Consider the following 22,340-nt stretch of genomic DNA (forward strand, 5'->3'; position numbering starts at 1 on the left):
TTTATTTCAGCATGAGCTTTCGTGGGCTACAGCTCACTTCTTCGGATGCGCAGAATGGAACACACAGGAGATATTTATACATACAGAGAACATGAAAAGGTGGAAGTATGCATACCAACAGGAAGAGTCCAATCAATTGAGATGAGCTATCATCAGCAGGAGAAAAAAACTATTGCAAATACTAATAAGACCCAGGGAGGAGTTCTTTGAGGGCAAAATACAGGCTACTTGGTATCTACCTGAGGTCTTCCAAAACTAAAACAATCTATCCTGCATTCTGGAATTTTTCATCCTGAGAAAAATGTCTATTCTGAGTCCTAGAGGGTGCCATCCCTGACATTCCACAGTTCTGCCAGTATGATCCCATTCCAGTGCAGTATATCATCTTAAACACTTGTCTACTCTTGGAAATTTATCAAAATAACTAGTCTGGAATAGAGTTTCCAAATTAGTTTAATTGACAAAGTTTAATTGACTTTGTGGCTTAAGCCTGTTATACCAGAATGAGTGGCCACATGAGGTCTTATGCTGAAATAACTTTTCTGGAATGGCTATTTCAGTAAATTTCCAAGAGTAGACAAGCCCTAAGTCACCAGTATCTCTCTTGGTAGTCCATCAATCTGATGATGACAAATATGTCATCTATTGTTGGTCTCATGGTGTGCCCTCTGATGACTGTACAAGCCAATTCTAGAGGTGCACATTTTGCTGCAGATGGTGCATGGGAAGTTCGCAGTCAGTGGATTGTGGGCTGCTGATGCTCTGTGACGTCGTTCGCGTGCCTCTTGTAGACGCCGGCAGCGGTCTTCCTCAAAGGCGATGCAGGTATTTCTAACTGTTGCACGCCACTGTGTTCTGTTGCTGGCGACATCCTCAAGGTCCCTAGATTTGATACTGCTGTACTGCAGATTGGCTTTGATGGTGTCACCAATAAATGAAAACATAAAAACAAAATCATATATTTCAAGAAATGCACAGTGTCTCCCTCTCTCAAGGCAGCCACAGAGAGCCAGATTGTGGCAGGTGATTGTGAGTGCTCAAGCGACGATAGAGCGTATGATCCTCCTCCACTTACATCCACTGGGCACACTCGTAGGCCCTGCACTTTCCTGACTGCAGGGGCTACTCCCTAGCACCACATTCTGTGCATTGCAGCCACCCCAAGGGCAGCAAGGAAGAGTGTGGTGGGCCTCTTTAACTGCGCCCAGCAAGCAGAGCTGGTCAGCCATACTAGAGAGCATTCACTGCACAGCTTTGATTCCCATGCACAGGCAGGAGCTCTCAGGAGCATTGTGTTGGCAGTACAGCCTTGCATAACTGTCAGCTCAGGGTTGTTGCTTAAAGCTTCAACAGATGCCAGCACCAGCAGTGCTAGGAAGCAGTTAAGACTTGCCAGACCTAATGAGATGGTAGTTTCCTAGCTGGAGATGCAATGCCAGCGCTAGAGGGAAGTTCAGTGAACATGGCCACATGTCCATTGGCTTCTTTACTGAGACTGTCAGTTGTGATACAGACATCTTCTGCTACAATGAGCAGCACATCTAGTCATTAGTGACCTGTGTCAGAAATGAACCAGTGAACAGGAGAGGAAAGGCTCCACAGCCCAGATCCTCAGAGGTATCTAGGAGCCTAACTCCCAGTGAGTTCAATAGAAATTAGGTGCCTAAAGACCTTTGACAAGCTGGGCCGACATGTCTTGGGCCATCCTGTTGCCATGCTGCGAGATAGTCCTAAGTCATTGTGTCTCAGCTGGAGACCAAAGTTACGGGTACTGAAAATGGCAAACACGGAAGAAACTGTTTGGATTAAAAGTGATTTATTTATTTATTGCACAATTCTCCCTTTACCTAAAGGAAACTTACTTGACAATTTAACTGAAGGAAACTTCCTGGTCTGATGATTCGGTACCATCATGTGATTAGTCAAGGCACAATTACTAAGTGACTCAAACACTAGCCCTCACATGATTGATCAGCAGATTGCCCAAGCGTCATAGACTTTCAGGGGACTTTACTCTATGAACAGGTGAAGTTGTGCAAGCCAGCCAAGTGCTCCTCAGGCATTAGTTTCCACAGAAGCATTGTGAAACTATTTGGACATCATTTACTTGCAAGGCCAGGAATAATGCACAAGAGAAACTTGCTGAACACAGCAAAGGCTGTAAGAACACCCAGCTTTTTTAAAGTAATCCTTCCATGCATGGAAGCCTTTAGTGCCACACTTAGTTGAAGCCAGTAATACACTCTGGCAATAATTTACTAACCCAATTACACATGCTGATCATTTAGGGCCTGATCCAAAGCCCATTGAAAGCAATGGAAGGCATTCTACTGATAGACAGAATCATAAATTAATCCACAGCCTGTATTTTGAATACATAGAATAATTGATTGTCCATTCTTATTGCCTGCACAGGAAAGAGAGACAATAGTATATACGCCACAAGCACAGTAAGATTTAGCACTGTGGCTGTTATTACCCATAATCATACACATGCTGCGGTCCTCACTGGGCCTTTCCCCTGAGTAAGCATTGCACGATTTAGCCCAGACCGGCCAATTATTGGAAGCAGATACACTAGCACTAGGCTCAGCAATGCCATTTTGGCACTGCCCTGCATTGGGGCAGGAGTGGCTTGGCAGTGCCCTGGGGGCTCGGAATGCCGCCGAGATGCAGACCCTGCACAGCAGCTAGCATGCCAGTTTATGAGGTGTGTCCAACTCCCCATGTGCAGCTGGACAGCTCCTCTGGCCAGTGCCTGGCGGGGTGACAGAGACTTTGCAACTCAGCCCTTGAATTCCACTGAGCACAAGGGATGAAGATTTGCTTGACCCTTACTGAAGCCACATAGGCTCTTCCCCCCAGGACTGGTGCTAGTATTTTTAGCGCCCTAGGCGCACGGCCATTTCGCCGCCCCGAGCGCTGGTCCCATGGCTCCGGTGGAGCTGCCACAGTCATGCCTGCAGGAGGTCCACCGGAGCCGCGGGAGCAGCAGACTGTCCACAGAAATGCCTGCGGCAGCTCCACTGGAGCTGCGGGACCAGGGGACCCTGCACAGGTCAACCGGAGCCGCCTGCCGCCCCCTAATAATCCTGGCACCCTAGGTGATTGCCTAGGCCACCTAAATGAAAGCGCCGGACCCGCTTCCCCTCATAGTACATCCACATGCGAGCCAGGCAGAATCTGACTTTCAGAGACAGGCTGAATAGGACCTGCAAATCGCTGGCTTTAAATGGGACTGTATAAGGGACTATTTGTAGGGTTTGGGCACCCTAGGGTGATGGACACACTCAATTCCGCTTATCTTGGTCTGGACTGAGATAACAGTAACATGGCATCTGTGAGGATCTACGGAGCAAAAATGCACAGATGCCAAATAAATGTTTCTTTTGCCTTTCTTAGCACTAAGGAAGTGCTCGCAGGTACAGGAGCGCTCTACACAAGAGGCATCTGTATATCTGGAAATAGTTATTTATTAGCTAATGTGCTGGAGTACATGGGGTGGGGAAGGGAGTTAAACTACTGCATAGTACCCAGCCACACCTGTAAAGGGCTGAGCCTAACAACTCACGCAGCTCTCACAAGAGGCTTCAAATAGCTGCAGGGCACTGCAGCATCACACCGCTGGCCCTTGCCTCAGTTGCTATGCCAACCCTCATGAGGTAGCTAATGGCAACAACCACTAGTGAAGGGCACATCTGTCCCTACAAGTGCATGCTAAGGAGTCACGGTCAAACATTTGGTGAAGAGTAAACCACAGAAACCAAACGCAGAATGGCTTCATTTGCTCCCCGCTGTTGTTGAGCTGATGAACAGGCATCAAAGAACATAATGTGCCAGTAGCTGATGCTCAGGAACCTGCTGCATTGTTTAGAGAGCTTTTCTAGGACCAGTAAACGAAGTTGTGCACTGCAAATGACTTCCTATGGGCCCCTTTTTAATGGAAGTCTTGAAGTTGATCCCATACAAACAGCCTGATGCCTGGAACCTACAATTGCGAAATAGCGTCCTTGGACTTTCGTACAGGCATCTAACATAAGAGGAGGAAGAGGTGAAACCAACTTAGATCTAAGGTGAGAAGGGCACCCTTTGCATAGCTTTAATAAGAAACAAGAAATAACGCTTAAACTCAAGCAATGTAAACTTTGCCCAGTTTAGGGCAAGAAACCTTGACAGAAAGCTGAGAACTGCACAAAATGTGCATAGAGGGAACATCCAATTTACTTTAATATGTATGTGGCCACATTTCCAAGCTCAGATGAAGCCTTGCATACTGGGAAATGTAGTAACTGTAGCCACATATTAAACTTACTTGAGGATGATGCTTGCAGTGCATTGCATTGTAGAACTCCATGGCTCATTGGCCAAACTTTGGTCACTGCTGAACTAGTTTTTTTAACGTTTGTTTCTGAAAACACCCTCATGTGAACAGGGAACTGTTTGTTAGCATTGGCATGCTAGTGCTGAGTGGATCCTTCCCTGGTGAGTAAGTGTCAGGCAGAATGGTGAGCCTGCTAACCTACATTGGTTTTTAAATGAGTGAAGTTTTTTGGTAGGGTTTTTAATTGAATTGCTGCGAAGAAAAAGACAACTTCTGAAAAGGCCTAATAACATCAGCAGGTCTGAGTGCTTTAGGGGCGAGAACTCAGCTGAATCCAGTGAGATGTGGTACATCTCCCACAGTTTTTGCTTTCTCTTCCATGCCATACTAGTTACTTAGGAATGGGTGCTACACAACCATGAGTAGCCATGTTATGGAAAATAGCACTTTGGAAATTATTCTTGCAGAAAAAAGTTTATGATGTGAGGTAAGAAACTAAAATTTATGCTCTGTCATTCCAGTTCTGCTCCCCTCCCCCGGGCAGTGAAGCTCTCTACACTGCCCCAATGCGTTAGAGCCAAATCATGTAATGGCTGCTCAGGCACAAGTCCCACCTGGGTATAAGATAGTTGTGAAAATAGAGTTAAGAGGTACGAAAGCTGAGCCGTGTAATCTTTGGTAGGTCACTTAGCCTCATTTTTCATATGATACATATTTGTTATGGGGCTTATTTAAAGCACATTGAGACCCTCAGATGGAAGATGCCATATTATTATCCGGCAGAAATGGGGAGCTCTGATCCCAGAGCCTCAAAAGTGTTTAGGTGTCTAACACCCATTATAAAATTGGGAATTAGGCACCTAAATACTATTAAAGGTCCTGACCCTACTGACTCTTTTCAAGAAACACAGAAACCTTGAAAGTGGAAATCTGGAAGACTATAAGGCTCTTTTGAATACTTTAAAGAAAATGTATCGTTAGAAAGGGGAAAAACTGGAGACTAATGTAAAGCTATGAATGACGGGTTCCAGGGGTCCATGAAATATACTGAATGTGTGTGTCTAAGACTGGCATCCAAAGGGCTTAAATGTTTGGCTAGTTTGATGTATACATTCTAACAGCTGTTTGAGAGTCTTTGTTTTCACTGCTGTTTTGAAGGGAATTTGGATGCTTATCACAATATGCTGGTCTCTCAGCCTCCCTCCCTGCAAGCTGTTCTATGCAGCTAGACCCCACTGCCTTCAGTGGGACTCCAGACAAGCATATGGGTCTGTGAGCATGTAAAAGATTGCAGGGGGAGGGGGCGGGGGAGGGGGCAGCTTATTTTGTGTGGTCTTCAATGTCACTTCTTTCCTTCTCATGTATTAAGTCCCAGGGCCATAATACTGATAGTGATGTTTCATGCCTTTTGCAATTCTGTGATCTCATTCTTATTTTTAGGCCTTTACCATCTGTAAAAGTTTCACAACTGAAACGAAACAAGAAGTGGGGAAAAAAGCTGATGTTTAGGCAAAAATGAAGGCTTAATCCTTCTTTCATGTCCACTGAGGCAGAAAGCAATTCTTGCAAACTCTACATCTGTCACCACCTCTTCTAAAACATACTCTGAACTTGTCTTTTATACCCTTTCTTCAGGAGGTGGCAGAAAGCTGAGGGCAGAGCAATGCCTCTAGCTTGCTCCTCCCTATATAAATGGAATTTCAAGCAACTCCTGCCCCTATGGGAAGGGCTACCCAGAATTTCCAACCACACCACACCCCAAACAATGGCCTAGATTTTTTCCCCAAGGCCCATTTCCTTTCTAAGCACAGCAAAAGGAGCTTTGGTAATCAGTCTATAGCATTCTTTTGAGAAGTACTCCAATGATACTCCGGACATGAAGAACAGTGAAGAAGGTATGAGGAATTTTAAACTATTACAAAGCACTTTATAATTTGATACAGCTGTCTCAGTTTATGACTCACTGAGACATCTCAGTAGGAAGTGGCTTCTTCAAGTAAGTGTTTGAGACACTGTTTAAGAGAGGAAAGTGTATATGTTTTAAGCAGGTTGTAAGTGTAGAGTTTGGAGGTTCATTTCAGGCAGTCACGCAAAATGTACAAGCTTTTACTTAGCTCTTGAAGCAAGTTTTTTGTTAAGACACAACAGCATAATGCCTTAAAGGTCCATAGAACATTCAACTTTCTTTTTATTCCAGATAATTCCAAGTGCTATACCATTTCTCGCAGACTTGTGTGTACATAACACTTACATAATGGTGCTAAAAGAACAGCATTAGACAGGTTTTTTTTATTCTTTGGGAAACAGTGCAACTTTATGTTCATTCAATTTACAAATTGGATAATTCTCAAGTACAACTGATTTCTTTATACCATGAAGGATTTAGAGCTTGATGTACAACTATGGCTTCTTCATTTTTCAACCAGTTTGCAAACTTGTAAACATAAGTTCATTAATAATAAACCCCACACTTTTTAAAGCTAATTAGTATTCATCAACAGTTTCAAATGCAAAATAATTAGTTAAAGATCAAATCTGAATCATAAAGTTAGGATTCCCTATAAACTGCATGTAGTGTTCAACTGGAGACTCTTAAAAATGATGCTACTGTAGCCTGCATTGGGCTTTGAAACAAATCATTTCCATTTCAAATGCTGCCTGGATAACACTAACTCTGCCCAAATGCATTTTGTAGAACACCAGTTATACCTGAAAGGCTAGAGGGACGCAATAAAATCCATAATGTCAAATGGGAGGCTTTTAAGTGCTGAATCTGTTCAGTGTTGTCCAACACAGCTCCGACTGCGTTATTTAAAACTGATATAGTGGTTAACGTTTCTCTTCTCTTTGCATGCAGTTGTAGTCCTGGTTATTACAGTTTCAAAAATAGGCTATCGCTTTTAGTAAGTATTATTAATGAGAGTGCTGTTTTCATTAATATCCAAGGCACACATGGTCCATGGCCAGTTGTATTCTGCAACAGACAAGAACAATTTTTAATACATCATAGTCTCACCATATTTAGATTAATTTAATATGATAGTTTTAAATATGGAAATTAGAATCTACTCATTAGGTATCTGCATCCATAATGTAAATAAAGACTAGTTATGGTAGAGATGCCTTTTCAAAAACAGTCTTTCCACTTTAAGATTCAGGCTACAGCTACACTGCACATCTTTTGCGGCAGGGTAGGATATGCGAATCTACACACTACAGTGAAAACGGTCCACGTCCACACTGCAGTGTGTCAGTGAAAGGCTCTGGTGGATGGAGACAGCAGGAAAAGGCTCTGAAGCGGGAAGCTGCCAGAGCCTTTCCCCACTTCTGGAGCTTTTTCCTATGGTGTGGAAAGATTCCAGCAGCAGGGAGGCACTGTTACATGCTAAAAATAGCAGTGTCAATGGGGAGGTGCTGCTTGGGAAGTAGAGAGCCGTGTAGCGTACATACCCCTAGGGTTCAACTATGTCTTTACTCGCCTAAGCAGTGCCTCAGTGTCTCTGCTGATGTTTATACCTGTGTGAGGGGGCATGTAGTGTTTTTACTCTATACACTGCTGAAAGGAGTGTGCGGTGTAGTTGTACCTTATGAATGTTATTTATAAAATAGACTAAGCAGAGAAGCAAAAAATATGCAGCTAATAGGTAGTGAGACATTTACAAATTATCAGCTTCTGCATTTTAAACCATCATAGAATCATAGGACTAGAAGGGGACCTCAAGAGGTCATCTAGTCCAGTCCCCTGCACTCATAGGGGTTCTCAAACCAGGGGTTCTCAGGACAAATTTTTTGGTGGCCTCAGAGTGCGGAGGTCTTGGTGGTAGTCACACTCTCACTTTTTCCTAAAATATCTGATTAGCTTTAGGATAACCAGATAAGTATGCACATATACACGTCCAAATCATTGTAATTTATTTATTGCTAGCTAGTAAGTCTGTTCTGAAAAGTGATATTAACAAACATACAAGTATCACTTTTCACAGCAGACTTAATCAGCCCTGGCAAGCCTAGGGACAAATTAAGCCATGGATATTAGGTTGGGGGAGATGGGGCTTGAGCCCAAAGCCCTGCGGCTGGAGGATGGGGTCCAAGGACAGAGCCTGAAGCCATGTGGCTGGAGCCTGGGGCCTGCCACTGTGCAGCCAGAGCCCAGGCCTGGAGCCTGAAGTCGCAAGGACAGAACTTGCTGCCCTGCCACCCCAGGGCTGAAGCCCAAAGCCTGAGTCCCGCCACCCATGAGAAGGTGGGGAACTCACTTGCTGCCTGCTCCTCCACTGTTGTGCCCCAGGTGACTCCAGAGGGGGGCAGGGCCCAACCCCTGCTGCTGGGCCGAGCAACTGGGAAGGGGAGAGGGCTCTACTTTGCCCCTTGCCCTCCAATCACAGCCCAGAAAGCTGTGGTTGCCAGAAAGGCTCCTGGTGGCCACATTTGAGAAACACTGACCTAGACCATCTCTGACACCTGTTTGTCTAACCTGCCTTAAAAATCTGCAATGACTGAGATTCCACAACCTCCCTAGGCAATTTATTCCAGTGCTTAACTAGCTGATAATTAAGAAGTTTTTCCTAATGTTCAACCTAAAATGCCCTTGCTTCAATTTAAGCCCATTGCTTCTTGTCATATCCTCAGAGGTTAATGAGAACAATTTACCTCCCTCCTTGTAACAACCTTCTATTACTTGAAAACTGTTATCATGTGCCCCCTCAGTCTTCTCTTCTCCAGATTAACCAACCCCAATTTTTTGAATCTTCCCTCATAGGTCACATTTTCTGGACTTTCAGTCGTTTTTGTTGCTCTTTCTGGACTTTCTCCAATTTGTCCACATCCTTCCTGAAATGCGGCACCCAGAACTGGATACAAAACTCCAGTTGAGACCTCATCAGCGCAGAGTATAAAGCAATAAGGCTGATACTGCAAGCTGGATTACCTGTCAATAGGATATCCTCCTTCACAAACATTGACCAAGGCATACAGCTGTCTCAGAGCATACTCGTACTGCAATTGAACAAAGAACATTAAGCATTTCCATGTCAAATCCCAGGCTCTCTTTATTTAAGCTGGAAGTGAAAGAGCTTTGTAGATGCTGTTAACACCAATGATTTCTATCCTTGTTGGAATATTCTAATATCAGACCAAAGTTACCCCTCTCTCACGCTTCTCATTGCACCTGCAGCCATACAATGTCCTTATATCCCTCTCCATTGTTCAGATCTCACTGCAGATTCCCTTCTTATGCAAGGCTCCTAATTCTAACCAATGTCGATGAAACTACAACTCTAATGAAGACCAATGTGGCCTCCCCTTGTGTTGGATTGTGTCTCTAGACTGTTAGCTCCTTAGGCAGAGCGCATACCTGCTTTTGTCTCATGTACAGTGCTGAGTACTCTGTCAGTGCTTCATAGATTAGACAAGTGATGACTTGAGACTTCTGCTTTTTCCATTGAATTCTGTTTTATACTTGCCTCATGCTCTCAACTCACCCGTTTGTCTGATTTTTGCATCTATGTCTTGTGTGACACCTAGATTGTAAGTTCTGTGAGACAGGGACTGATTTCTCTTACTTGTTTGTACAGTGCCTAGCAAAATGGGGCACTGCATATTGACTGAGACTCTTAGATACTACTGTAGCAAAAGTAATTATTTGTAGTAAAGCTCAAAAAAATTATGTCTGAACTCAACAAGAATCAAATAATATTTAGTAGGCTGTTACAGGCAGTGTACAACAAGGGGATCTCTTTGTAGGATATAATTATAAGTATATACTCACTCATAAGCCGGTTCATTAATAAGCTGACGCCCCCGCCCCCTCCCAAGATGGATAAGTAAAATTGGAAAATTTTCATGACCTGTTCATAAGTCAGCCCTATAATTAGGGGTCAGCAAACTTTGGCTCCCGGGCCATCAGGATAAGCTGCTGGTGGGCCAAGATGGTTTGTTTACCTTGAGCGTCCGCAGGCACGGAGGTAAACCTAAGTAAACAAAGTATCCCGGTGCGCCAGCTGCTTACCCTGATGGGCCAGGACAGCAACTGGTGGGAAATTTTGGGGGGGAGAGAAGCTGGGGGTCAGGGAAGTAACCCCTGTAACCACCCCCCACATGACCCCTCCCCTAGCCTGGGACCCCCTCACACTCTCCCCATCCCATCCCTTCCCATCTTATCTGGGGAGGGCCAGGAGATGATGTCTCTGGCCTGACTGGAGCTGCTCCGGCAGGCTGGGCAGCGCGGCTGCAGGCTGCTGCGGCAGGCCAGACCAAGCGGCACAGCTGCAGCATGTTCCAGTGGGCTGGGTCGGGTGGCACAGCTGCAGTGTACTCCAGTGGGCCGAGTGGTGCAGCCACAGCCTGCTCTGGGGGGTGGGGCCGAGTGGCACTGCTGTAGCCTGCCAGCCTGGGAGCTACAGCTGCTTCGGAGGCTGGGGAAGAGCAGCCTGGCCAGAAGTGGAGAGACTCTGCCTCCGCCTCTTCCCTTCTGGCTCTGCTGCCTCTCCTTGCTCCCTCTGTTGCAGGGAGGGGCTGTGTCCCACCTCTCCCTCTCTATACTTGTTTATAAGCTGACCCCCTTCTCTGGTGCTTCCCTCTTTTACTAAAATTTCATCTTATGAACGAGTATATACGGTACAAAAGTGCTGTATTTCAAGCCTGCTGTTAATTGTATTGAGTTGATTAAAAAACAATATTGAATGTCCTGTTACTTGTGAAAGGCAAGACGAAAACAGTAAAAGGAAGGAAGGAAATCCTTCCTCTATTTTGATGATCTTGTTACTTGTAGATGGTCGAAAGATACTCCGTCTGCAAGCCTTTTACTTCTGAAAATGTTTCTCAAGTTTTATTAAAGTGAAAATCCAGGGGTGTTCAATAATCCCAATTTTCCTTTTTGGTAAAAACTGACTTTGGAAGAACACTTTGAGAGCTGTGCTTGTCCTACTGACAAACGTATTGGGTTTTTTGCTAATGTTACACTTACCAAGGGAGAGTGCCAGTTGAAGCAGTGGGTTTTGAAGTGATTCACTGCTGACTGGTAGCAGTCATAGTCACTGATGGTCAGTCTATCTGACAGAATTTGCTCAGTTCGCTCCTTTGATTCTGTTACCAAGGATATGATCTTTCGCATGGATTCCTGAATAATCTGTTTAGCCTGCACACAAAGCAAAGACAACTTATGTGCTTTTCCTGACCCTAACTTGGAGACTAGTAACTGAATGCCACTTCCTTCTTTCAAAAAAAAACCTTGGGCTCTTTTAAAAATACTCCCTTTTCCAAAAGAAATATCATTGAAATGACACTCCCTTTTGGGCCTGTCCCTTAATAAAACATGAACAAATAAGAAAGGAAATGGGAAAGGTTACAGGTGGTGGGCTTTCAATAGAGTATTCCTTTAACCTTTTAGTTCTCCCTGCAAAAAGGGGGGAAATGCCCAGTAATCATGACTAGACTTGCTGTAGCAGCCTTCTGGGAAAATATATTTGCTCTTCAATAATGATATTAGAGAGATTTGGGAGACTTTGGTTTTGGAGAAAGTCTTATCTCAGAAAGGCTAAAGTAGGCAGTCATTCTGAAGTATGGCTTTCTTGTGCCAGAATTATGGGGGCAAGGGGATATCCTCTAGTGGTAGAACCACTGGCAATAAAATCTAGTAGTTTAGTTTTTGTATGTTTATATTCCCATTTGGTAAGTTACCAACAGAATATGCCTTGTCTATAGATCTCAGAAGTTTAAATAATTGTGGAGAAAAATATCAGATGGCTGTTACCGATAGCAGATTATTTTGTCATGAATTGGGGTCAATTTGCAGTAATTCCATTAGTCTCACTGGAGTTACTTTTGATTTATATCCATATAACAGAACTGAATTTCGCCTTATGAACGTTAGTTAGAATTTTTAGCTTTACCTCTAGATGTGTTTTCATCTCCCCTGCAATCTTCTTAGCCTCATAAATATCATTGGTAGCCATCAGCTTCCGTTTCATGATTTCAAGAGGCACATCAGGACTAGGAGTGAGATCGTAGTGTGCCACTGGGGGCAGTGAAATAGGAGTGGATTTCTTTCCCATGCCCTGAAATTGCACCACTTTCATAGAAGAGATGCTCTGCACATTAGAAAGCAAACAAACACACAACCAGGTTAAACATCTCTGCTAGACAGTCATACTTTGTGTTGCCATACAAACCTGTTAATTTTCTAAACTTGCTTGGCTATGGAAGACACATGAAGGCAAGTATTGTTTTACAAGCAGTAGGTTGCCCTAAAAGTGGCTAATCTTCATTTTCAAAGTTCCCTAAGGCGAAAGGCCACCAGGTTGAACAGCCTGAATTTTACAGATTGAAGACCACATCAGAAAATCATTTTATTAGTACACTGAACAATGGAATGGAATGCTTTCAATTGCGTTTATGAATAACTTGCCAGTTTATGGCACCTTCTACCCAAAGAGCTCAAAGCATTTTATTATCATTTATTAAGGCTCACAATGCGCTGGCAATGTGTCTAGTACAACCCTTTTATGGATAGGTAAAGTGAAGCATTGGGAGGTTAAATCAGTGGCACACTGTGTCCTCATGCCCCGTTCCCTGCATTAGCCCTTAGACCACATTTCTTTTTGCTATATCCATGTAGGAAAAGAGGGCCAGGTGAGGTCTGGTGCCAGGAGGCAAACCTGACCAGGAATTGCCCATTCTATTCTGCTTTCCTGGTCACTGCTCTCTGCTTTTTCATCAGGCCTCAAGGCACTTGACTGGAGCAACAGCAGAGAACAAAAGAGTAGCCAGGAGGCTGGCATGAAACTCTGTGCTCAAGATGCACATAAAGGTTGTGGGGCTGAGGAGCAGCAAATGGCTACTGGCCCTTCTGAGGGTGCGAGGAGAGAATTAGGAAGGAGTAAGACTTCACAGAGTAGAAGGAAGGATTAGCTGCTGTGCAAAATAGGGGTAAAGAGGGAGAAATGAGAATTTCTTAGTTCCTGTCTTGCACTTTCCAATCTGAAGGGTAAATGCAGAGACTGAATACCTGCAGCTCTAGATACGAGTGGCTACAGGCCTGAGCTACAAAATTCAGATCTTGAGTTCTTCTCCAGCTTTGAGCAGGCTTTACTTTTTCAGATAGATATTCAGAATCTGAGGATTTGTCCCCTCACCAGGGTACAGCAATTTTGAAGACACTGAAATATATGGGGAAGACTTGACCTGGAAAACACTTAAATGAATACTCACTTTGTTTCCATATTGCATCACATGGCTGGTGTTGGTGTATTTCTTTACTATCAGAAATTGCTTATGGAGAGTTTCTTTTTTCAGATCCTCCTGCATGAAGAAATCTATATGTTTATAGATATCAATATATGGTTGTTGTAAAAATGTAAGGAAAATTTAAAAGAGCTGTAGCTTCCCCTGAACAGGAGGTGAGTACCAGGCCAATGGCTACTAGACTAAGTGAACTCAAAATTAGTGGCTAGACTGTTTCTAATTTTTTCCACTTCAACACCGACCAAAGAGGAATTAAGTTTCTGAACTAAATGTAAAGATGTCTAAATGAACAGCCTGCACAAATATTGAATTTGTCAGTAAAGTATTTGTTTATAAACCATCCAGTTCCACATTGCTAATGATTAAGAATTTAAACAATTTTTAACCTTAAATAAAACCTAAAAGATAAAATAAAACTTGTATAAAGAAAAACTGTAATGCTTAAAGCTTTATACTTGTCTTAAATTTAAAGCACCAAATACTGATCTAAGTAACTTACCACATCAGAATCTTCCATCCAGTTGACACTGTACCAGTCACCTAGGTAGGTCTGTCTCTTATCATCATAGTAACATGCATAAGAAGACTCCCTAGGATTGGCAGCAGTAGTTGCATAAACTGTAAGACAAATGGAAGAGCAGCCTTTATTTAAGTGGTTCTTAACTGCCTGTTACGCTTGTCTGAATGTAATGGATTTTATTCATTTACTTCAGTGCTTTGAAAGGAAAAATCAGTCTGCTAACACTTTGTCCACAGTTGCTGTTGGTACCACTGAAAAAGCTCTTTTCCTTTTACCAACTGTGTGTTGTATTGTGAGCATATAATGAAGAATGTGTAGTTTTGGGAAAGAGGGCTTTGATTAAAAGTTACTATTCAAAAAGCTGCAAATACAGACATTATCTTAGTTGAAGGATAGACTCTTAACTGAAGAGCTGAACTGCCTATTCTGCATGCTAACAATTGGTATTAATTTGAAATTTGATTTGGAATAACATTAAATGTCCCTATGCAGTGTTGTTGTAGCTATGTCAGTCCCAGGTTATTACAGAGACAAGATGGGTGAGGTTTAATCTTTTATTGGACCAACTTCTGTTGGTGGTAGAGACAAGCTTTTGAGCTACACAAAGCTCTTCTTCAGATTCAGATTCACATGCTTCAGTGTAAAGCTAAAAGATATGACCTCACTCACCTTGTCTCATTTAATGTCCCTGAACTTCCTCTTTTCCAGAAAACACTGCCACTGGAGTAATACTGTACATTACTAACACTCATTGAGCACACCAAGGTAAAAAAAAATCTTTAGAACAACAACTCCATCCAACAATGTCCCATTACCGTCAAATATTTTCTAACACAATGGGATACCTGTTCAAAACAGTCTGCAAGTTATCCCATTACTGGGACAGGAAGTCTGATCCTAGCTCTGAAAAATTCACACACCTAAAAGACCTCAGTAGCTAAAGATATAACATGGCATATTTTGTATGTTTGCAAGAATTTTTGAGCTCTAGGAAAGAAGTTGAATGTAGCATTTGTGGTATCAATATAACAACAGTTATTTCTTTGTATATACAAGTTATTTTGTTTCTGGCAGAAAAGAGTTAGAATCTGGTGAAAAGCGGGACACCAAAACTGAAGACTTTATTACCTCTTTAACAGTTTGCATTTCATAATTCTTTCCATGGTACATTCTTAAAATGCTTAACCAATAATCAATTAAACCTTGCAGCTCACCTTTGAGGATAGGTGAGTAACATCATTTTGCAGATGGCTAAACAGAACAGAGGTTGTCAAAAATAGTCTCAAGTTGGTGGCAGAGCTAATAACAGAACCCAATAGTCCTGATACTCTGCTAAACCTCTACATACTCTGTTAAACCTCTAGAATAATCCCGGGACTGCCCTCAACACTTCTGATCAAGTCAGAATATACAGAACATTGGCCACAAGAACTTTTGACCATTTCAAGCTGGGAAATGCCAGGCCAAAAAGCTGACTGATCACTTACCATTGATATCATCAGCCAAATGGTTCATCATTGATCCAGATTCACATGCTTCAATATAAAACACCAGCTGCAGAAAGTGAGACGTGTTAGGAAAAACCAGTGGGCTGGAGAACAGTTTCAACTCCTTTCAAGTGGTAATTAATCTGGTTCTAAAATAGCACACTATACATAGTCCTACACATACATAAAGGCAAATTAGGTCACTTCCTGCTCTGAAAAACTGAAACAAGTGAAGAAAACTGCATTGAAAAGGTTTCTTAATGGTTTTTGCTAATTCAAGCAGAATTCAACTAGCTGATCAGCTTTTTTAATTGGAAATAATATATCATTCTGAGTTGGCTGTAGACTCAGTATTTTTGAGACATCACCACTTATACAGACCTAAACACAACCAACTATAGTACTCTGACATGAGTAATAAAAAGTCTTATTTAAGAAAGTAATCTAACAAAAGCTATAGATACCAATTAGTTTTCTTTACTCTAAGTGACTTCACCTGTGCTGAAATGGGAATAGAAATCACTTAGATAAAATAATTGGTGGGTTGTTTAATATAAATGTTAGTTTCTATAAGTGTCCCTTTATCCTCAGCTGACTTGTTATTTTGTAACAATAATCAGCAGTGAATCACAAGATATACACAGGCTTCCTACAGTAACAGTACACAGGGTCAAAGGTGAACAAAGCACAATAAGCAGGGGCAGGGGTGAAGTGATAGTGGGTGTTTTTCAACTCTACTGGTGATCAAAATATATGGGAGTCACAGGACTTTGCTAAATCAGGATATGAAACCTTTCCACACGGATCCAAATAAATCACATGCTACAATGGGAAAGTAAACTGAAGATGGTCCAAAAAGGGAATATATATCCCGTTTAGATGGGCAATTGATCTAAATTTCAGGCTTTGAATCATCTTCCTCTTTAACAACTATGATTTTATTGTTTATACAATTGAGGGAAGTGCAGCAACAGAGGTCACAAAGATGCTTCCTCTGCAGTAGTTCCTCTATTAATTTCACATCAGATAAATTGTTATTTACCTTTTGGTATTTTTTGTTATGATACATGTAATAAATGGTCTTGTTCAAGTCCTTTACATGGAGCTGTAAAATAAGAACACTTGTTTTAATACCACCTTAATTCAGCAAAATAAATAAGACAAGAAACTCATTTCATTAGAATAAATGATTCCTACTTTTTATATATTACTTCTTCTATTTGAAGATATAAATATTTTCATTGTTGTAGTTTACAAGAGAGTTGCTTGAATATTTAATGCACACTTGTACCCCTTTTGTTATTTAAATAAGTGATTTACTGTAGTTTGTGATCATCAAGTCCAAATTTAACATGAAGGAGTTATACTTTTTACGCCTCCCTGGGAGACAGAGGTTACAATATTTACTACGAGGTGCAAGATGAATAATCATGCCCACAACAGTCTGAATGATGTACTGCAAATCTGAGCAACAGAATCACACAATGAATAAATAGTTTGTCTGGACCTCAGCTTTCAAACATTAAGTGTTCCATTTTATATCATGGCCCAAATTGCGGTCTCGTGTAAACTGGGAGATCAGAACATGGCCCCTTATATCCTTTCCAAGAAAAAAATAGTGTTAAGAAATTTTAGATTTAGAAATATTTATTTTTATGATAACTTTAAAAATGTTCAAAATAAAATGCTTACATCACCATTAGGAAAAGCCAATAGTCCAGGGGCTCCATGGTCAGTGAAATAAACAAACACATGATCCTTGGGACCACTGCCAAGAGAAATTCAGAAAATTGACATTACAAACATTTCATCTTAGTCTTTACATAAAAACCTGTTTTAGTATTGAGACATGCTGGTATTCAGGACGATAAATCGGAAGATGTGGTCTCATTTATAGCACCTTTTCAAATTACATACTATACTTTGGATACTTATGTGAAAAGATGAATGACTAGAAAAGGAATGCAAATAGCCAGAATCCTGAACTGAACAAAACACACATCTGTCAGGGATCTTTCTAAATAATACTTAGTCCTGCCATGACTGCAGGGGATTGGACTAGAAGACCTCTCAAGGTCCCTTCCAGTCCTATAATTGTATGATTTTATGTATCTTTTAAGAGTGCTCAAAATTTTCACACTAGCAACATAAATGGATTTAAGTGTCTTATTCTTGTAATATAAATATTTTGGGTCATTTAGTCCAAGTTTAAGCTTTTGTACAATAGTTTTATAAAACCTGAGAATCAATAGCTATTTCCATGATTATTTTTAATTTTAAGGTTAATCTAGTTCAGCTTCATAAATATACGCTGCAAATATCAGAAAACACTGGTACATTTTAAATGTGTTCTATGAATGCAATGTACTCAAATCTCGGATTTGTAACCTTCTCATCCAGTGGTTCCCAAACTGGGATTCACAAAATGTTACAGGGGTTCTTGGGGAAAAAATTCCCTAATGGCGGACAGAGCTGTCCCTAGGAACTCTGGGCACCATGGGGCCAGCAGCCGGGAGCTCCTGGACATCCAAGAGCTAAGTAGATCAAAGCAAACGTATCACACTGAGGAGCGAGGAGATTTAAACTTCAAGACTCCTTATAAGAAATGGAAAGGGAGGTGGATATTTTTTGCTGTTTTTAAAATTAAATAGGCAGTTAGTATTGTTTTTTAAATTATTATGAAGAACAAGTTTAAGCTTTGTCGTAACCCGCGTTGTTTGCCTGGACTGCTCAAGACCTGAATGCTTGTGTAGGAGGAACTCCAGTTGGTTTCTTAAATACTTTTATGCTGGCTTTACATGATACTCCTTGATGAAACATAGGCGTCTTGTCTTATAACAGGCTTAATCAAAGTGATACAAGCTATGAAAGTGAGATCTTGGAAGAGTGTTTCCGTTTTCATAATGTAATAAAAATACTGTAATGATGATAATTAATAAATAGTGTGTAATAAGCATGTCATAAAAACAAATTTTATATTTCCAAGATCACTGCTTTTATAATTTATACTCCAATAAAGGAGAAAATCCCTGGCAATATTCATTTTTAGGAGGGGGTTCGCGAGACGTGACAGTTTAGTGAAAGGGGTTCACAGGTTGTTAAAGTTTGGGAATTACTGTTCTAATCCTTGATGCTCCGTTAAAGTGGATTACCTACATCGATGGGAGAATCCTTCCCATCATTATAAATAGTGTCTACACTGAAGTGCTACAGTGATGCAGCTACAGCTGGGCTGCTATAGCGTTTCAAACGGAGACAAGCCATCTGTATGGTAATGCAGAATAGGACCAGGTGCATTGTGGATTTTCATCTTCCCCTGATGGATCTGCAATATTGTAGGCCAGTACCAGACATAGTTAACACAAGACCTTCCATACCTAAAAGATGTAGCAATAACAGGAAGAGATTCTAAAGATTATTCTTTGTCGTTAATACCCTTAATGAGTGTAACTCTGTGAAGGAAGACAATGTGGCCAAGCTGTTCTGAATTGTATAGTTGTATTTATCCAATTTAGGATTCTACTATTTCTCCATTCTGCTAAAATTTAGCTATTTTGCCAGATTTATGTTTGTACTAGTCTGGTTCTGATTGTATTGGATACTTAAAAGTCTTGATCTCAGAAGACCTTGTGTAGTCTGCCGCAGGGATCAGAAGGTTGTTCCATTCATGCAAATGACAGCTATGCATGGATGCAAGTAAGGTTAAATACTGTCTTCTTACTGAGTAGCAGTAAATGTTGGGACCCCTGCACATCCACTACCTTACTTACAACTATGTGGGGGCGGCAGGTTGAAAATGCCCATGTATGAGTAGCCATGGGCCTAAATGCAATTTTTAATTTGGCTAATGAAATGTTTAGCTACGTTCACCTTTTAGGCCACATTCCAGTTTAGCAATTTGCAGCAATACAGCAATATATTAATTAATAAAAGCTCAGAACCCTTCTCAGCACTTCTAATCTTGTATTGATACACTGAATATTTTAAGCCTGAGCTATGTAGGTGAAGCCCCACATGACTACAGCTATGTGGCAATGACCAATTTAAATACAGTCCAGCTCTGTAACTTTTCTCCTTGATTCCAATGCCAGAATTCCTCTCTCTCTCCACCAACTTGTCTGCAGTAGCTAAGTTGCTCTCTGTTGTGGATATTTAGATCTCAATCCACACTATATTTGGTATCAGTCAGATACAGACACACACTTTTTGATACTAGATTGCTAAAAACAGGTAGAATTGTCACATTACTAATTCCAAAGATGTAGAATAGCCATTGACAGGTCTTCCTAATCCTCAATCTGGACAACAATATAACTAAGATTTCATTTAAATTCCAACATTACTCAACATCAGCACATGAGTGTCTATCCGTATGATCTGAATGATCACAACTTCTATGTTACCTTTTTAATACTTTTCCTGATCCTATGCCCTTCATTGCTTCAGCATCACCCCTCAGAACAGCAAGGAAATTTTCTGGAGTAACATCCTACAGATCAAGAGAGTTTTAAAATTAAATATGAAATGCAGTAACAGTCAACTTTATTTACTCACCTAAACAGACGGGCTCTGTACAACAGAACCAACAAATGTTTTACAATGCAGAGGAATGCTGTTGGGGTGGGCTTTGGGAGCTGGTGCCTATGATAACCATTATTACTGACCTTCATATGGAGCATTTTTCTTTTCCCGTAAGGGCTTGTCTGTACAGAAAAGATTTACTACCTATACCAGTATACATAAAATGATATAGATACACTAGCATAAACCCCCATGTGTGAATAAAAGTGGTTCTTTGGTTTTGCTTTTCCCCCTTCCAAAGCAACACAAGCTAAACTGAAAAAGAACACATATTCCAAAATAAGCGTGTACGTAGTTATATTGGTATAACTGTATCTGTTTAAATTTACACCTTGGCATATGCCAGTACAACTTTCTGGTGTAAACGAGTCCTTAATCATGATGGTCACCCACTGCAGTTTGTTAGAGCGTGGCTGGTCTTGAAAATCAGGCAACAGTCATAGTGCTGGAAACTAGGAAAACGTGTCAGCCATTGCACATGTAAAATACAATGACACCTATACTTCATGTCACCTTTATTAGGTGATCTCCTGCCGTGGGAGACTAGCTGAAAGTATCCTGAATTTATTATATCAAGCACAGTTCTGATCCTCTTCTGTTAAGCAACTGATTTTTCTCAATCCCTTTAAGTAGGTTTCACTTTGTCAAAAAGTTCTCGTCTTTTAACCTGATACCAAAGGGCTACTGCTTCTCATTTCCAGTTAAACAAGTATAAAACGTAAGCCATGTTTGCCAAACAATATTTTTTATCCAGCAGAAGTCTCTAACTACTGGCAGGATTCAGTAAAATAAGTAACTATTTTTTTAACAAAGTTAGGAATGTCTTTGTTTGAAAAGTTAATTATTACTTTCAATGAAGTGTAGAGAAGACAAGCGGTCAGGTGACAGTATGAACAAAAATGTAAGTGCTGTTTTTATAGCTCTTTGCAACAGGCTTTATGGTTGCATACGCAGATCTCTGAGACTACCTCCAATTTAAGTACGTCTCCACGGCACACCACTGGTGACAGTGTGTAGGATATGTGTAGCTACATGCCACAGTAAAAAGCATGCTGTGTCCACTGTGATGTGCAGCTACACACAGCAGTGAAAGGCTCTGGCAGTGGGGAGGCAGAAGGAAAGACTTTGGCAGCAACCCACTGCCAGAGCCTTTCACTGTGGGAAGGAAAGGCTCTGGCAGGAGAGAAGCAGCACGGAGCTGCTAGAGCCCCTCCCTGCTGCTAGGAGCTGTTAGAGCCTTTCCCTGCTGCCTACCCCCACCAGAGTCCTTCTCCAATGCCGGAGCTTTCCCCCGTGGCACAGAAAGACACTGGCAGCAGGGAGACAGAGGGATACTACACTGCTAAAAATAGCCATGTAGATGGGAGGCACTGCTTTGACATGTAGAGCTGCGTAGGGTATTCAGCCCCAGAGTTCAGGTTTGTCTTTATTCTACTTGTGCTTCACCATCTACACTGCTCTTCAGACCTATTCTAGGGGAACATACAGTGTACATACTCTATATGCCGCCATAAGGAGTATGCAGTGTAGACATACCCTTAGTAGCAACTTGTAAATTACTCAGATATTGGGCTACTGAGCCATACACTCAATGAGTGATTGTTTCATCAAATCTACAGTGAAATGTAATCAGTGCATGTTTACATATTGAGCTATTGATTTTTTTTTTTTTAATTGTAAAATTTACCCTCCCCTCACTCTAAGCAGAAATAATGGAATAGTCTATTGTTATAGTTTCTGCTCCACTTTAATATGCCCTCTATTTACATCCTGGTTAGGAAAGGTTAGCCAAACCATCCAGCTGGATGAACACCCTCCAGTGCTTTGTATCAACCAGAGGCTTAATAATATATTCAGGAATATTTAACAGCCTAGGGGGTGAAAAAAGATTTACTTGGGTCACTAGCGAATGTTAAATCTCATACATATTGGTGAATAGTAGATTACTTTGGTCCTACCTCTTGTACATAGTCCTTTGGCACTCCCTTGTACACATCTGTGCCATTGGGTCTATTGATGATGATGCCTTTGGTTGGATTTCTGAAAATTAAGTTGGACACACGTATTAAGAATAAATCACATGCCATATAGTGCCAACAAATTAACTAGAAAAATATTAAAAGGTCATGAAACGTCAACAAGATCAAGCCCAAATATTTGTACATATTTATTAACAAAAGCATCACTCTTT

General features: G+C 41.3%; 1 protein-coding gene across 2 annotated transcripts in view; it reads right to left on the minus strand.

Moving 5' to 3' along the window:
* Positions 1-6,491: 6,491 nt before the first annotated feature.
* LGMN (legumain) overlaps positions 6,492-22,340 on the minus strand; it is a 46,540-nt gene continuing 30,691 nt past the window's right edge. For both annotated transcript variants that reach the window (XM_032777437.2, XM_075065649.1), the window contains 11 exons: positions 22,108-22,189; positions 19,972-20,057; positions 17,261-17,336; positions 16,611-16,673; positions 15,569-15,635; positions 14,061-14,179; positions 13,529-13,618; positions 12,211-12,408; positions 11,286-11,456; positions 9,249-9,316; positions 6,492-7,295 (listed from right to left, as the gene is read on the minus strand). In XM_032777437.2, coding sequence (XP_032633328.1) covers positions 7,256-7,295; positions 9,249-9,316; positions 11,286-11,456; positions 12,211-12,408; positions 13,529-13,618; positions 14,061-14,179; positions 15,569-15,635; positions 16,611-16,673; positions 17,261-17,336; positions 19,972-20,057; positions 22,108-22,189 — 1,060 coding nt within the window. In that variant the 3' untranslated portion in view covers positions 6,492-7,255. The remainder of the gene's footprint in view (positions 7,296-9,248; positions 9,317-11,285; positions 11,457-12,210; positions 12,409-13,528; positions 13,619-14,060; positions 14,180-15,568; positions 15,636-16,610; positions 16,674-17,260; positions 17,337-19,971; positions 20,058-22,107; positions 22,190-22,340) is intronic.

The sequence above is a fragment of the Chelonoidis abingdonii genome, chromosome 4, assembly GCF_003597395.2.
Source record: "Chelonoidis abingdonii isolate Lonesome George chromosome 4, CheloAbing_2.0, whole genome shotgun sequence".
Taxonomy (NCBI): domain Eukaryota; kingdom Metazoa; phylum Chordata; order Testudines; family Testudinidae; genus Chelonoidis; species Chelonoidis abingdonii.